Genomic DNA, 15,616 nt, shown 5'->3' with positions numbered 1-15,616 from the left:
TCTATTTGGTGTTCTAAAAGCTTCTTGTATCTGCATTGGCTTATCTTTTTGCATGTTTGGGAAGTTCTCTGCTAGGATCCTGTTAAATAAATTTCCTAGACTATTAACTTCTGTCTCTAGATGCTCACCTACACCAATTATCCTCAGATTAGGCCTTCTGATGATGTCTTCCAAATGTTGAATAGATCTATCATATCTTGGATAGTTGTATGTTCTTTCTCTATAATATCTAGGCTATCTTCAATCCCTGAAATTCGATCTTCTGCATGGTCTAACCTACTGTCAAGAATTTATAATTTGTTTTTATTTCCTTTTCCCCAACTGATTTGTTTAGTAAGGCATCAAAAATACATTCTTGAAAAGGTCAAAAGCTATGTACATATGACCATATAAGATGATACTAAGTGAAATGAACCCCAAGACAGGGACACAAGTGGTTTTTTCTTTCTTGCTATTGTTTCTAACATATTTATAAGGTACCATGTGATTTTTTTTGTTTCTTTGTATGTTCCTCCCCCATGGTATAACCTCTGTTTTCACTGTATTTATATTTGCACTGTATTTGCATCTTGTATATACACTTCTCTAATTTGGGGAGGGGAAGGGAAAAAACAAAATGCTTAAATAGGGATACAGGTTGACCCATTGTAACAATGAGATGTACAAGACACTATGTTGAAAATGAACTTTACAATTTTAGCAGGGAAGGGGGTCGGGGGTTGGGGGTGGAGGTAGTTGTGGAGGTGGGAGGGAAGGGATGGTAGGAGAAAAACAAAGGAGGAGGTAACAATGCTTGATAGGAAATGTACTCATTACCTTGCTCATGTAACTATAACACCTCTGTACAGTATTTTTACAATAAAAATACATTCTTGAATTTTCTGAGTTCTGGTCACATGCATATAAGTATGTACTTTGTTAAGTGTGTTAGCTTTATGGTGGTAACCATTTCAAAATGTTTATTTAATATGAAAATATTGTCTAATATTCCTTCAAAATATATAATTTTCTGTGTAAAGTTGACCTAGCTAAGGATTAAATATTTTGAAAATTATATCCATGCTTCCATAAACTTATTTTTGGAGAGTTATGTGTTTTAGAAATGTGTTCAACAGATTCTTAGTCGAAAGTATAATAAAATGCACATTTTAAAAATAGGAAATTCACTAATTGTTGTCACAGTCATGAAATACCACTAAAAATTCTCAATGTTTAGAGAAGCCAAATTTCCTGGTACAAGTCATACATTAGTAAGATTATTTGTGATCTTTCATTTCATGAAAGTGACTGTAGTTTTCAATTATATCAAATCAATATTAAGTTACTGACTTTTTACATTCTCATGAGAAATAGAAAATTTACATAAGTGCTAGTCAAAAAGAGTTCAGCATAAGAAACTGTAAATTCACTATGAGTAAATAAGGATGGCATAAAATTTTATTTGTAATGTTTAAGTTTACATTCCTTATATATTTATGTTGAATAATAAAATGTTAGAAAGGAAAACATTGTTTCTTTTCTTCATGATATTTATCAAAGGGCTTTTCATCTGAGCAGCTTTTCATCTGAACAGCACAAATTGGTCTCTGTAGGAAACTTAGTCATAGGGTTTGGCTTTGAACCTCAACACAGATTCAATCCTCCTTAGTAGGGGACATGATTTGTCCTGTTGTTGCTATGTTTTATTAATTGACTTTGTCTCCATTCAAATGGAAGTTGTCCTGGATCCTATTTGCATTTATCATTCACATAGTTTCTGTATTATACCACACCAGTGTACTATACCATGTCATAGTCCTTTCATCCCTGACTCTATCAAACATATTTACCTGCACCTTCACCTGGTCATGACCTACAGGACTAGCTGTTGGTGGCCATCACACTTGTATTGCTCAATTGAACACATAGTGCACAAGGCTGTCTTCAGAATCACCTCTCTTATGCAGGAGTCCAACATTACCTGTCAGAAGTATTTCTACTCAGCACTGTAAGGGACTCCACATCTCTCACACTGTCCACTATCACAACTCAGGCATTCTACCTCACTAGGTGTAGAACCTCTTTTCCAGTGATTGAACAAACAGGCTTGCATAGCTCCTTCATGTCTTTGCCAAGAGGCTAAATCCAGTGCCTCAGGAGGGGCCTCTAGTACATAAACTTCCTGTCCCTTCTTTATTTCTGCCCTTAGTTGTGTACTTTCTGCACATAATCCCAAGCAAACCCTCTGGCTCCACCTCATGTCTTAGCTGAATTTGTACCTTCTGCTCACACAGCAGGCATAGAACTTGCCTGACTCAAGTATCTTGCAAATCAGTCCTTGTCCAGCAGCCTCCAAATGATGAGAGGGCAAGTCTCTGGGAGTGAAGGAAATGTAGGAATTGCTCCCAATCAATAAGAGCCACTTCTGCAGTCTCAGACTCAACAGGAGAATTACTGAATCAAGATTCTCAGGTACTTGTATTCAGGTGTCCTCATTTTGTAACTCAGAATTTTGTTAGTACTGAATCAGGGCCCTGACACTAGCAATAAAATATGCTCATGGGTGCTAGCCTTGGACAAATAGGCTCAGGGACAGTGCCTAGGCCCTGAGTTTAAGACCCAAAACTAAACAACAACAACAAACTTTTCATGGACAATTACTCTTCTAATCTCTGTTACTCCCAAGATGAAGTTGTGGGTTGCAGTCCTCCTCATCCTCTGTCTGAAAAGATGTAAGGTTTCTTATTTTACTGTAAAGAAGTTGAAAGTATACCAGTCTGATATATTTACTATGCAAGAAAATTGTGCCTGAAGAAAACAAGTGGAAAATGTTCTTTATGGCTTCTTTTCCATTTTTCAAAATCAAAGCCTTCTCATGGAAATACTTCCTAATTCTAGAACGTAAAACTTGCCTTCAAATTGCCTGAAGTGACAGGATTTTATAAATCAAATGGGAAAATTTGTATTTTCCATTTCTGTCCTTATGCCTTATGCAATCTTTAGGCATATTAACAGAGGTAGGACCACCATCCTGTCCGTAAGAAGCTGAGTGTATCCATACCTAGGTGGGGGTATCTGGGTTTCTGATACTCATCAAAATAGTGGGTGATAGAAAAAGCTAAAGTTCTGATTTTTGGCTAGTTGAAAGGTCGACAAGCTTTAGCTTCAGAAAACCATGCTTATCAACCATTTCTTTACAATCTCTTGGCTTAATTACTTTTGAAATGTATGACAGAAATGACTCCATTTGGAATCTGACAACATCCCCTGTCTCAATGCTTACTTCCATACTATTAGAATCTGAATGGTTCTTCATCACTGGAATAAGCTTTGTCCCTAGAGGCCTTTTTCGTTGCCTGAATGTGATGTCCCAGTAGTTCTTATCCGAAGTTGGAGTGAAATGACAGTTTAGAAGGGACTCGGTGCTAAAAAGACATCTTATGATCTAATTGGGAGAAAAACAATTTAGAAGGAATGTCTCTTATACTAGTCTTGAAGTCTATTAGGGTAGTTTTCTTTAAATACATTTTTTATTATAAAAATACTACAGAGGGGTTACAGTTACATGAGTAAGGTAATGAGTACATTTCCTATCAAGCAGTGTTGACTCCTACTTTGTTTTTCCTCTATCATCCCTTCCTTCCCACCTCCACAATTACTCCCCCGACCCCCCATGGCTCCCCGCTGGGTGAAGTTGTAAAGTTCATTTTCAACATAGTGTCTTGTACATCTCATTGTTACAATGGGTCAACCTGTATCCTTATTTAAGCATTTTTTCCCTTCTCCTCCCCAGATCAGAAAAGTGTATATACAAGATGCAGGTCACTGGAATCAAATACAGTAAAAACAGGGATTATACCATGAGGGAGGAACATACCAAAGAAACAAACAAAAACAAACAAACAAACACACAGTACACTTTAAATACATTAAAAACAATAGCAAGAAAGAAAAGACCTTTTGTGTCCCTGTCTTGGGGTTCATTTCCCTTAACATCATCTTATATGGTCATATGTACATAGCTTTTGACTTTTTGTGGTTGTCCTAGACATACTTTTTTATTGCAAATAAGGGAAACCATGGGATTTATGTTTCTTTGGGCCTGGCTTACTTCACTTAATATAATTTTTTCCAAGTCTTTCCCTTTCCTAACAAATGGGGCAATGTCCTTCCTGATGGAGGCATAGAATTCCATTGTGTGTGTGTGTGTGTGTGTGTGTGTGTGTGTGTGTGTATCACATTTTCTTGATCCATTCATCTACTGAGAGGCATCTGGATTGGTTCTACATCTTAACTATGGTAATAATGCTGTGATAAACATGTTATCAATCTCACTCTTTCTTCCACTGGGTTACTTTTTGTGACTGCTACTTCACACAGACATTCATCTGGACCTTCCTGGCAGGTCTTAATCACCTCCTCCATTTCTTGGACATCTAAAATGTGTCAAAGAAAAAAAAGACAAAAACATAAATGAGATCCAAAGATTCCGTAATATAAAGATGAAGATATTTTCTCCCATTCTGTTACAGATTTTCAATGATCAAAATAGGAATTAATTTATGATACATGATTTCTCCCTAATGTATTAATTAAAAATAATACTGATATTTAGCAATGGAAAATGTTTTTCTGTGTTTCAGTTTTTCTTTTTATATCAGAAGAAATATTTACTCAAATTATTCAACTAAGTACTGTGAAAGTTTTAAGCTGAACACTTAAAATTTGCCTTTAGTATTCTTGGGGTTGTTTCAAATATTGTTTTGTTTGACCATAGGGGAATAGCTGCTTTGTGTTCTTTAATTTTCTTGAAATAATTTATATATTGTGCTGCTTTGCTTCTCAACCATTAGGTGAGGAACTGGAATATTTTCTAGATTTGGAGACTATAATTGTGTTTTATATATTCCTTTGCCTTTCACCTAAGCAGGGATGGTTCCTGACAGTAGGCATTAATACCTACATCTCTTCAATTCTAACTTCTCATAAGAATTACTTTAAGTATCTGTGGGAATTTTAAAGTTCATTTCTCTCCATCTTATACAGTCTCATCAAAATTCCTTTTTTGACACTCTTGCCCCGCAGAAGCATGGAAGATCAAAGACACTCCAGCTCACGACCTAGTTAATCATCCTCTCTACACTAAAAGATCTAGTTGTGAACTCCAGATCTGTGCGTGGTGTGCGCACGCGTGTGTTGGTGGTGTGGCTGTTACCACTGTGCCATGTGCTGACACAGATCTGTGCCTGTTGTGTGCACGCGTGTGTGGGTGGTGTGGCTGTTACCACTGTGCACAAGTGCAGATGCAGATCTGTGTGTGGTATGTGCACGTGTGTGTTGGTGGTGTGGCTGTGGCTGTTACCACTGTGCACACGTGCAGACCCAGATCTGTGCGTGGTGTGCGCATGCGTGTGTTCGTGGTGTGGCTGTTACCACTGTGCCATGTGCTGACACAGATCTGTGCGAGGTGTGCACACGCGTGTTGGTGGTGTGGCTGTTACCACTGTGCCATGTGCTGACACAGATCTGTGCGAGGTGTGCACACGTGTGTTGGCGGTGTGGCTGTTACCACTGTGCACATGTGCAGATGCAGATCTGTGCGTGGTGTGCGCACGCGTGTGTTGGTGGTGTGGCTGTTACCACTGAGGGATCATCCGAGGTAGGTGGGAAGGGGGCGCTTGTAGGAGGATTGCCTTCACACGCTGGGGCGCACATGGAGGACCCTGTGGGGGGCCTGAGGGTGCGCGTGAGCGTGCGTGCATCTAGAGCCCCACCCGGGAAGCTCGAGGTCCTGAGTTCAAATCCCACCCTCCCAGCTCTGGTCACAGAGGCCCGCGGGGCCCAGGGGGGTCGGGCCGGGCCGGCCTTCCCCGCAGGAGGGCGGTGCGAGCGCGCCCAAGCAGAGGCCTGGGCCGGGCAGGCCCAGTGGGCGCCGCGGCCCCCGACCCCCGGCGTCCGGGCCGGGTCTGACTCCTTGCTGTTTTCGGCAGGACCCCGCCATCCAGGGGCCGGCGCGGGCCTGGGAGCGCTCCCTCCCACACGTGCGCGGCCGGGGGCCATGGGAGGAGCGGGGAGACCCCGCGGGGCCTGGCCAGAGCCGGCGCACCCGGACAACCCTCGGGGTCGCTGCCGGGGAGGGAGGGGGAATGGGGACCTGCTCAGGCCCTGCCCCTTCCTCCCCTCCGCCCCAGCTCGCTCTCTCGCACGCGCCGCGCAGGCGCAGCGTCGGCTGCGCCTGGGGTTGGCGGGGTTGTTGTTGTGGCGCGCAGACCCCGCCCCTCCGCGTGGCGGCCCCGACCCCCATCTGTTTTCCCGGGCGCTGAGTGGATTATATTGTGCGGGGACCAGGGGCGGCTGCAGCGCCGCCGCGGGACAGGGGGAGCGCGGACCCTGCCGACAGCCCAAGCCGCGGCTGCCTCGAAGACTCGGCCCCGCCGCCGTCGCCGCCGCCCCCACCCCCGGCCCGGCCGAGCCGCGCACCTCAGCCGCAGGTCGCGCGGAGGCGCGGGCGCCGCGGCGGGAGCCGGGGCGAGGCGCTGAGGCGCCGCCGCGGGGCAGGAGCCGGAGCCGGCGGCGCGCGGGCTCGACCGGCCCAGCCGCGGCGCCTGCCCGGCCACCGAGCGAGCGAGCGGGCGTGGGCTGGCGCGGCAATGTGCCCGGAGGAGCGCGGCGCCACGGGGCTGGGCGGGCGAGCTCCGCTCCTGGTGGGAGGTGCCGGCCATCGCGCACTTCTGCTCGCTCTTCTGCACCGCCTGCTGCCTGCCGGACTTCGAGATCGAGGTGAGCGGCGGGGCCGGGCTGGAGGTCAGGAGCGGGGCGTCGTGAGGGAGGGGGCCGGGGCCGGGGCCCACGGGGAGTGCGGGCGGCGCTTCCCGTACCGCCGGTACGTCTGGCGGGGCGCCCGCTTGTGGTCAGGGGTCGAGCCTGCTTTTGTCAGGGCCGCCAGGGAACCGGGCGGGCGGGAGGCGCCGCGAGCCTCCTGGGGGCCGGGCCAGGGCCGCCGGGAGCTCGTCCCTCCCCAGCGAGGCGGCGGGGCCCGGCCGCCAACTCCGGACGGGGGGGGGGGGGGGGGGTGGCCCGGGGCCTCGGGGAAAGTCTGGCGCCACGTCTTCCCGCCGCGCCCGGCCCAGTCGGGCCCGGGGGGGGGGTCGGTGGGGAGGGCGCGGGGCTGGAAACTTGCACGGCTTTTGTGTTGTGGTGGTTGTTGTGTTGTCCTGTTGTTGTGTTGTTGATGTTGTTGTGTTGATGTTCCCCCCTACCCCCCCCCCTGCGCCCGGCCCGGCGTGGGAAGCCGCGCTCCCGGGGCTGGGGAGGCGAGCTCCGGCCGGGAGAAGCGGGGTATATCTTCCGTCCTCCGATTTACTTCCCTCAAGTCCTGTACTGGACGGTAGTCTCCTGTCCCAGGCTTTTTGACAGGCAATAAGGGGGTGTTCCACGGAGATTGGCATGGCTTTAAGATACCCAATTGGAGCAGTTTTTGTATATGTGGTCTAATTCCATTTTTAGCTTCCCTGCTTAATGGATACTGACGTATCATTACCGGGGTAGCCGAAGCTTTAAGTTCAATAATCACGGGAGGCTGGTTTGTAGCCAGTCCCATTCCTGCAGTCTCTGCCCAAGCCTGGGGATAATCTGATAACCATTGGGGGTCGATTGGGGCTGACTGAGGGCTTTCATGTAACCGATGTTCATCCTCCAGGTGTAAGGTTAGGACTTGGAGGGGCTGTCCTTGGGGGTCCCTTGACGGAGGCCCCTTTTCCTTGGAAATAAATCTGGGCCCCTACCTTTGAGAGGAGGTCCCTCCCCAACAATGGATAGGGGCAGTCTGGAATTAGGAGGAACGAGTGGGTGACTAGCCCCGTTCCGAGGTGCACTTTTCGCTTAGTTGTCCACCGATAGAATTTTCCTCCTGTGGCTCCCTGTACCAAGGATGTCTTAGAACTCAGAGGACCTCCTGATCGAGTTAAGACCGAATGTTGGGCGACAGTGTCAACCAGGAAGGTTACTGGCTGGCCCCCCACTTGAAGGGTTACCCGGGGCTCGGGGGGGGGGGGGCTCCTGGCCCTGACTGCCCTAATCTTCATCCTGTAGGGACAATACTTGTGCTGGTCTTCGGGGTCCTCTCATCTGCCCCCTTTTCCTCGGACAGTTTCTGACCCAGTGTCCTGTTTCCTTGCAATACGCACACTGGTCACGGCTCACTAGAGGTTTCTTTTCGTCCCCCAGGTTTTTATCTAACCTAGCCTCTCTCTCTCCTGGCTGTTGTACTACAGTGGCCAAGATCTTACTTAACTCTTTGGTACGTTTCTTGTCTCGCTTGTCCTCTCTATCCTCCTGCAACTTACGTAATCTTTCTTCTTTCTCTTCCTGAGTTTCCCTCTTATTAAAAATTCTTTGTGCTTCCTTAACCAGATCCTGTAAAGTATACCCCTGAAGCCCCTCCAACCGTTGTAGCTTAGTCCGAATGTCCGGGGCCGACTGCCCGATAAATGACATAATGACATCGGATTGTCTGTCTGCAGCAGAGGGGTCAAAGGGCATATACAAACGGTACCCTTCCATTAGTCTCTCTAAAAATCCCGCAGGCGTTTCCTCAGAACCCTGCACTATCGCAGGCACCTTAGCCAAATTGGTGGGGCGCCGTCCAGCCCCCCTTTGAGACCCGCCAACAGAACCTGGCGATAAAGACGGAGTCGCTCCCTACCGGCTGCGATGTTGAAGTCCCAATTTGGACGGGTTAACGGGAACACTTCATCGATCTCATTGGGCAACTGGGTTGGCCTGCCATCCTCTCCTGGAACATTTTTGCGAGCCTCCAGGAACACTCGCTGTCGCTCCTCCGTGGTGAGGAGAGCCTGCAAGAGTTGCTGACAATCGTCCCAAGTGGGCTGGTGGGTTAACAGAATGGATTCAATCAGGCCCGTCAGGGCCTGTGGGTCCTGAGAAAAGGACGGGTTATGGGTTTTCCAGTTATATAAGTCGGAAGCAGAAAAGGGCCAATACTGATACTGGCCGGCCACTGTCCGGAGGGGAAAGGCATGGGCCATCCAGCCTCCCCCTGTCTCTCCGCTTCGATCACGGCAGAGGCGCAGACGACTGCTGGGAGGTGACAAGGGCATCTGGGGCTCCACCTCCAGCTCAGTGGAGTCCGGAGAGGGAGCAGATGGGGAATGGGAGACCTCTAGCGGGCCCCTTTGTTCTCCCATCGGAGCAGGTTGGGCATAAGGTGGCGGGGGAGCTAAGACTGGCGGGGAGTCTAATAGTAATAGATCCGCCTGGTCATCTGGTAAAATAGAGGGAGCTTGGGAGGAGGAGCCCTTAGTTTTAGACTGAGACACCTCTTTTATGGGATAAAGGGAAGATGAGGGAGGGGGAAGAGGAACAAGGGGAGTGGGAGAAGGTGGGGGAGCGGGTAAAGCTACTGGTGTCTGGGAAAGGAAAGGTTTAATCCACTTCGGGGGTCTCGGGCCAGATTTTCCCACGTGACTATGTAGGGGACCTGATCGGGGTGTCCATGGGAGCCCGGCTGAAGAACTTGAGCCTTTACCTGTAAAAGAATATCAAGATTGAAAGAGCCCTCCTTAGGCCACCCCACGTTAAGAGTGGGCCATTCGGAGGAACAGAAACTGATCCACTTTTTCTTCTGGACCTCCAGCGACAGGTTGCGGGCCCGGGTCACGACTTCTGTCCAATGATCTAGTGTAAGGCTTAAGGGGGTTGTTAGTCTTTGCCCCATTTCTTTAAAAGTTACAAGACAGATAACAAAGACGATCAACGCTAAACAGAAACAGACGAGACTAGACAAACGCCACGCGGTGCCCGAGTGAGTACAGATGAGGAAGGAAACTACAGATGGGAGTGGCCGGCCTCGCCTTAACTCCCCAGAACAGAGACACTCGGATCTCCTCCTTCCTCCAGACGACCCTGGAGCAGAGCTCCAGGGCGGGACCAGGGTACTGGGCACGTCTGCTTTTCCCTCTGGCCCAAATACAGATTCAGACGACCCTGGAGCAGAGCTCCAGGGCGGGACTAGGGTACTGGGCACATCTGCTTTTCCCTCTAGTCCAAGTACAGATTTGGATCCCAGAACATAAAACAAAAATGACAGACACGGGAAACATGAAACGTTAGAGCTCTATCTTACCTCCAACTGGCCTTGGAATTTGGGTCTAGGGGCGCCGTATCCCGGACGAGCCCCACGTTGGGCGCCAACTGAAAGACCCCAGACTCACTGGGATACTTTCTCCAACGGGAGGGCACCCCAAGAACCAAGACTTCAAGCCAGCAGATGCAATAAGCAAGAGGAGTTTATTTGGCGTTTGCGCAAACGGACTCTCTGTCCCAAGCAGACAGGGAGTCCCGAGCAAAGGTTACAGACATTTTTAAAGGCAGAAAACCATAAAATCAGCATAAAATGTCTTCCGTGATATAATTGGCTCATGGTTGGTCTATAATTGGTTGACATTTGACCCGGTTCGTGGTCTGATCAGGTTGTCGTTGTCAAGGTTTGTCCAGGGATGGCTTAATTAATTTGGAACTGAAGAACGTATGCTATCTATAACCGCTGTCCTTGTCCTGGGTGGGCTGATATCCGGACATCTGGATCGGCCAATACTTTGAGTTACTGCCAATTTTATCTCCCAGGTCAAAGGGGGTCTGAATGCAAGCATATTTACAGAAGCAAAGTCAGCAGTTAGCAAGTTAATAATGGTAATGGTGAAGTGAGGTTCCTAATTTTTAACTCTTCAGTACCAGCGCTTGAACTCAGGGCCTAGGCATTTTCCTTTAGTGTTTTTGTTTTTGGTGCAAGGCTGGTGCTCTGCTACTTGAGCCACAGTTTCACTTCTACCTTTTTGAAAGTTAATTGCAGATAAGTGTTTCATGGCCTTTCTGCTTGAGCCTCCTGAATAGCTAGATTACAGGTGTGATTCATGGGTTCCTGGCTTCAAAATTTTTTTGTATTTGCTATCAAAATGTAATTAAGATTATGTCCTATTTCCATTTTGCATATAAAACACTTTTTGTAGGCCATTTGAAAATGAAACATTTCTAAGAGAAAACCATAGCCACAGCCACCATAAGGTGTTCCTTGGTAACTAGCGGTGCGGTCTCTAGGCTAATTTATGTACTATTCAGGAATCTTAGGGGATTGTACCCCCATGGACAGTTCTTTTTTATCAGCTTTGTTTTTGACTTATCAGTCTTGAACATATCCTTTACCCCACCTATACTTGGAATTGATTGTGAAGATCAAACATTGAACAGTATATTTACTGTTACAATATTTATTTTATTTTATTTTATTTATTTATTTTTTTGTTGTTGTTGGCCGTGGGGCTTGAACTCTGGGCCTGGGCGCTGTCCCTCAGCTCTTCAGCTCAAGGCAAGCGCTCTACCACTTGAGCTACAGCGCCACTTCCAGTTTTCTGGTGGTTTTTATTGGAGATAGGAGTCTCACGGTCTTTCCTGCCCGGGTTGGCTTTGAACGGCGATCCTCAGATCTCAGCCTCTTGAGTAGCTGGGATGACAGGCGTGAGCCACCAGTGCCTGGCTTCTACTATATTAGCTCTCAGACATTTCCGTACATGCATACAAATAATTGAAAATAAGTTTTATTCTATTTTCATATGTGTGTAAAGTACTTAATTTGCCCTCTCCTTGGCCTTCTTCCCTCCTGCTAGTACCTGATCACCCAGAAGAGCCTCTATTACTTTCCTATCATTCATTTTTTAAGTGTGTATTACACAAAGGAATTTTGCCATGTTATTTCACATATATACATATATGCTATGTTCAGTTCAGGATATTTTTTGGAGGGATCGGTCGTGGGGCTTGAACTCTGGGCTTGGGTGCTGTCCCTGAGCTCTTCAGCTCAAGGTGAGTGTGCTCTACTGCTTGAGCCACAGCACCATTTCCAGTTTTCTAGTGGTTTTTATTGGGGATAAGAGTCTCATGGACTTTCCTGCCCGGGCTGTCTTTGAACCGTGATCCTCAGATCTCAGCCTCCTGAGTAGCTAGGATTACAGATGTGAGCCACTGGCGCCCAGCTTCAGTTCAGGATTTTCTTTTTCTCTTTAATTTTTCTTTTGGGGGGTCTGGTCATGGGGCCTGAACTCTGGGCCTGACTACTGTCTCTCAGCTCTTCAGCTCAAGGCTAGTGATCTATCACTTGAGCCACAGCACCGGATTTTTTCTTTTTGCTTATGTGGTGCTGAGGAATCAAACCCAGGGCCTCAGGCTTGCAAGACAAGCGCTCTACCACTGAGCCACCTTCCCAGCCCCTGACACTTTTTTTTGCCCAATTTGTGTTTTTTCTCATGCAATAGGAATTACTGTGTTTCTCTTTATTTTTTTTTTTCCTGTCCTGGTATTGATGCTATTTTAAACATGTTTTTCTCTATTTTGCCACTTAGACTCAAACTATGTAAATACTGTCACATGTCACATGGAAGTCCCAGAATTCTTACTATGTATAATCATCATGCCGGTTTTTCTAATAGGGCCAAAGAATTATGAGAGGTGGTCTTTTTTTTTTTTTTTTTTTATGGGTCCGGTTGTGGGGCCTGAACTCTGGGCCTGGGCACTGTCCCTCAGCTCTTCAGCTCAAGGCTAGCGTTCTACCACTTGAGCTACAGCGCCACTTCCGGCTTTTTGCTTATGTGGTGCTGAGGAATCGAACCCAGGGCCTCATGCATGCAAGGCAAGCACTCTACCACTGGGCCACCTTCCCAGCCCTGAGAGGTGGTCTTTATGAAGTTTAGCTTCTCACTCATCAATAAAAGTCCACTTATTAAGACGAGATATTAAAAATAAGGAAGAACATGAATAAACCTAAAAATGGACGTAGCAACAAATTGGACATTCTCTTTTTTTTTTTTTTTGGTTGTAGGGTTTGAACTCTGACCCTTAGTTCTTCATATCAAGGCTAGTGCTCTACCACTTGAACCACAGGGCCACTTCTGGTTTTCTGAGTGGTTTATTGGAGATAAGAATCTCACAGCCTTTCTTGTCCAAGATGGCTTTGAACTGCAATCCTCAGATCTCAGCCTTCTGAGTAGCTAGGATTACTGGTACCCAGCTGAACATTCTTTAATCCTTTAATTTACCCTTTTTTTTTCTCCCATTTTGACAAATCTGCTTTTTCTCACCTTTGAGAACTTTTTACATGCTATGTTATCTTTTCATTGTTAAAATGTATTATATAATTCTTTTGTACTTTTTATCTGTAATTGCCACAAACTATTATATTCACTCTGTGAATAAAGAAAGTCCATGTTTTATGTACCCAGCACTGTTACATGTGTGGGAAAAGTTATTAGATGTTTAATGGACACATTTCCCATCATGAGTGTCTTGACATGGATGTGAAAGCATCTGTCTAAATAGATAAAATTGTACCTTGAAACAACATTTTATTCTATGAGATCATCTGTCTATGACGGTTGCACTCGAGAGCTTCAAAGTCACCTATAGATCCAACTGGTATCAGGTCTATAGGTGACTGAGCATGTCAGCCTTTGCGTTCTGTGCTTTTGTTCCATTAACATCTTACAATTCCAGGTGACGGACCAGGGGTTGTGTGAGTGTGTGGTGTGTGTGAGTGTGAGTGGTGTGTGGTGTGATTATGTGTGGTGTGTATGGTGTGAGTGTGGTATTAGTGTGAGTGTGTCTGTGGTGTGATTGAGTGTGAGCATGTGTGTGTGGTGTGATTGTGAGTGTGAGGGTGTGTGGTGTGAGTGTGGTGTATGAGCGTGTGTGGTGTGTGTGTGGTGTGTGTGGTGTGGTATGAGTGTGATCATATGTGGTGTGAGTGGTGCATGTGCTGTGTGGGTGGTGTGATTGAGTGTGAGCATGTGTGGTGTGTGTGTGAGTGAGTGTAGTGGGTGTGGTGTGTTTGGTGTATTGTGAGTGTGAGCGTGAGTGGTGTGTGTGTGTGGTATGACTGAGTGTGTCTGTGGTGTGAGTGTGTAATGTATGAGTGTGGTGTAGGTGTGGTGTGGGTGGTGTGATTGAGTGAGCGTGTATGGTGTGTGGTATGAGTATGAGCATGTGTTGTTAGTGGTGTGTGTGATGTGGGGGTGGTGTGATTGAGCGTGTGTGGTGTGTGTAGTGTGATTATGAGTGTGAACATGTATGGTGTGAGTGTAGTTGGTGGTGATTGAGTGTGTGTGTGGTGTGTATGGTGGGAGTGTGGTGTTAGTGTGTGTGTGTGGTGTGATTGAATGTGAGTGTGAGAGTATGTGGTGTGAGTGGTATATGGTGTGTGAGTGTGAGCGGATCCAAAAAAAAATAGACTTACGTGATTTAGCAATTGGAGTAGCTAGGATTACAGGTGTGAGCCCCCAGTGCCTGGCCCCAGGGGCTTTTACCTGTCATTTTAGCTCTTCAGGGGTGGGGTAGGAGAGCTCAGGATCACCATTAGGAATCAGCCTGGACAGGAAAGTTCATGAGACACTTACCTTCCATGAACTACCAAAAGGCCTGAAGTGAAGCTGTGGTTCAATGGTAAAGTACTGGCTTTCAGGAGAAAGGTAAAGCACAGTGCTCTTGAGTTCAAGCTCCTGCAGTGGCACAAAGCAAAACAAAACAGAGAGCAAAGTAAAATAATAAATAGTGGGAAATGTGTGCTTATGTAGAACTCTGACATAAGGGCTGGACAGGCCTATGACAAATCTTGGCAAAGTCACCTATGCCAATACACTGGCAGGGCTGACCATGGCCAGTGCATGGTCCCTGAACTAAAGGCAGAGGTCCAGAAGCAGAGGTCCAGCTTCTGAGTAGCTAGGATTAAGCACATCAAGCTAGGAAATAGACTAGGATTTGAGCCAGAATTAAATGCAGCAAAGGGGTTAAATGCAGCAAATCTGTCTGCCCAGCCTCTCAGCCTCTAGGATGATAACCTTTTGTCCTTCAGGGTTATGAAAGGTCAAACTTTCAGAAATTTGCTTCCTATGCCTTATGTGATAAGAAGTTACTTGTACTTTAAATGCTATTAGACTTCTTAAGCATCCAGAAGTGTAAAAGAGACATCAATAACCAACCCTGGGTTCAAATGAAGTTTTCAGGGTCCATCCTACAGCTGTGTTAGCAGGAAGAACTCTTCAGTGTAACAGTTTATTTCAAGAATAGAGTAGTTGGGCTGGGAAGGTGGCTCAGTGCTAGAGTGTTTGCCTTGCATTCATGAGGCCCTGGGTTCGATTCCTCAGCACCACATAAGCAAAAAAAAAAAAAAAAAAAAGGCTGAAGGAGGTGCTGTGGCTCAAGTGGTAGAGTGCTAGCCTTGAGCGGAAGAGTTGAGGGACAGCGTTCCCAGGCCCAGAGTTCAGGCCCCCAACCAGACTGAAAGATTAAAAATTAGAGTTACATTTTACAATTGCTAACTGCTGGTTTTGCTTCTGTAAACTTGCTTGAGCTAGCACTGACCTTTTCACCGCCCTGGAGATAAATAAAAAGCTTCGGAGTCTAGATGTTGGCCCTGGGACAAGCTCTGTAGTCGTAAATAAAAAAAAAAAAAAAAACAACTAACAGGTGGCCAAATGGGACCCAAGATAAGGAACAAAGAGTATGTTCCTCCGCATTCCTGTGTAAAAAATTCTCGGTTTAGGGGGCTCAAGATAAGGACCATCTGGTGAGCCCA

At 46.8% G+C, this 15,616-nt stretch overlaps 1 protein-coding gene across 2 annotated transcripts; it reads right to left on the bottom strand.

The window, feature by feature from the left end:
• Positions 1-1,076: 1,076 nt before the first annotated feature.
• On the bottom strand, positions 1,077-14,568 carry LOC138837824 (uncharacterized). Of its 2 annotated transcripts, XM_070036813.1 has the most exons (4): positions 14,439-14,568; positions 9,527-10,635; positions 8,684-8,834; positions 1,077-4,415 (listed from the first exon to the last, which is right to left on the bottom strand). In XM_070036813.1, exons 2-4 carry the CDS (start codon positions 9,713-9,715, stop codon positions 4,270-4,272), a joined length of 486 nt encoding a protein of 161 aa, XP_069892914.1. In that variant the 5' UTR covers positions 9,716-10,635; positions 14,439-14,568; the 3' UTR covers positions 1,077-4,269. The 2 variants fall into 2 exon arrangements, with proteins under 2 accessions (XP_069892914.1, XP_069892913.1); XM_070036812.1 differs by having other exon boundaries at positions 1,078-4,415; positions 8,684-10,635.
• Between the last annotated feature and the right edge of the window lie 1,048 nt (positions 14,569-15,616).

This window comes from Dipodomys merriami, unplaced genomic scaffold (assembly GCF_024711535.1).
Source record: "Dipodomys merriami isolate MVZ:Mamm:240054 unplaced genomic scaffold, mDipMer1.0.p SCAF_2766, whole genome shotgun sequence".
Lineage (NCBI taxonomy): Eukaryota > Metazoa > Chordata > Mammalia > Rodentia > Heteromyidae > Dipodomys > Dipodomys merriami.
This window is presented reverse-complemented; position numbering and strand designations above follow the sequence as displayed.

Coding starts and splice junctions, on each gene's coding strand:
- LOC138837824 (XM_070036812.1), bottom strand. CDS start 9,185: ATGGGAGAACAAAGGGGCCCGCTAGAGGTCTCCCATTCCCCATCTGCT. Junction 4,416..8,683: donor GGACTTCAACATCGCAGCCG/GTAGGGAGCGAC, acceptor GACACATTTTAG/ATGTCCAAGAAATGGAGGAG.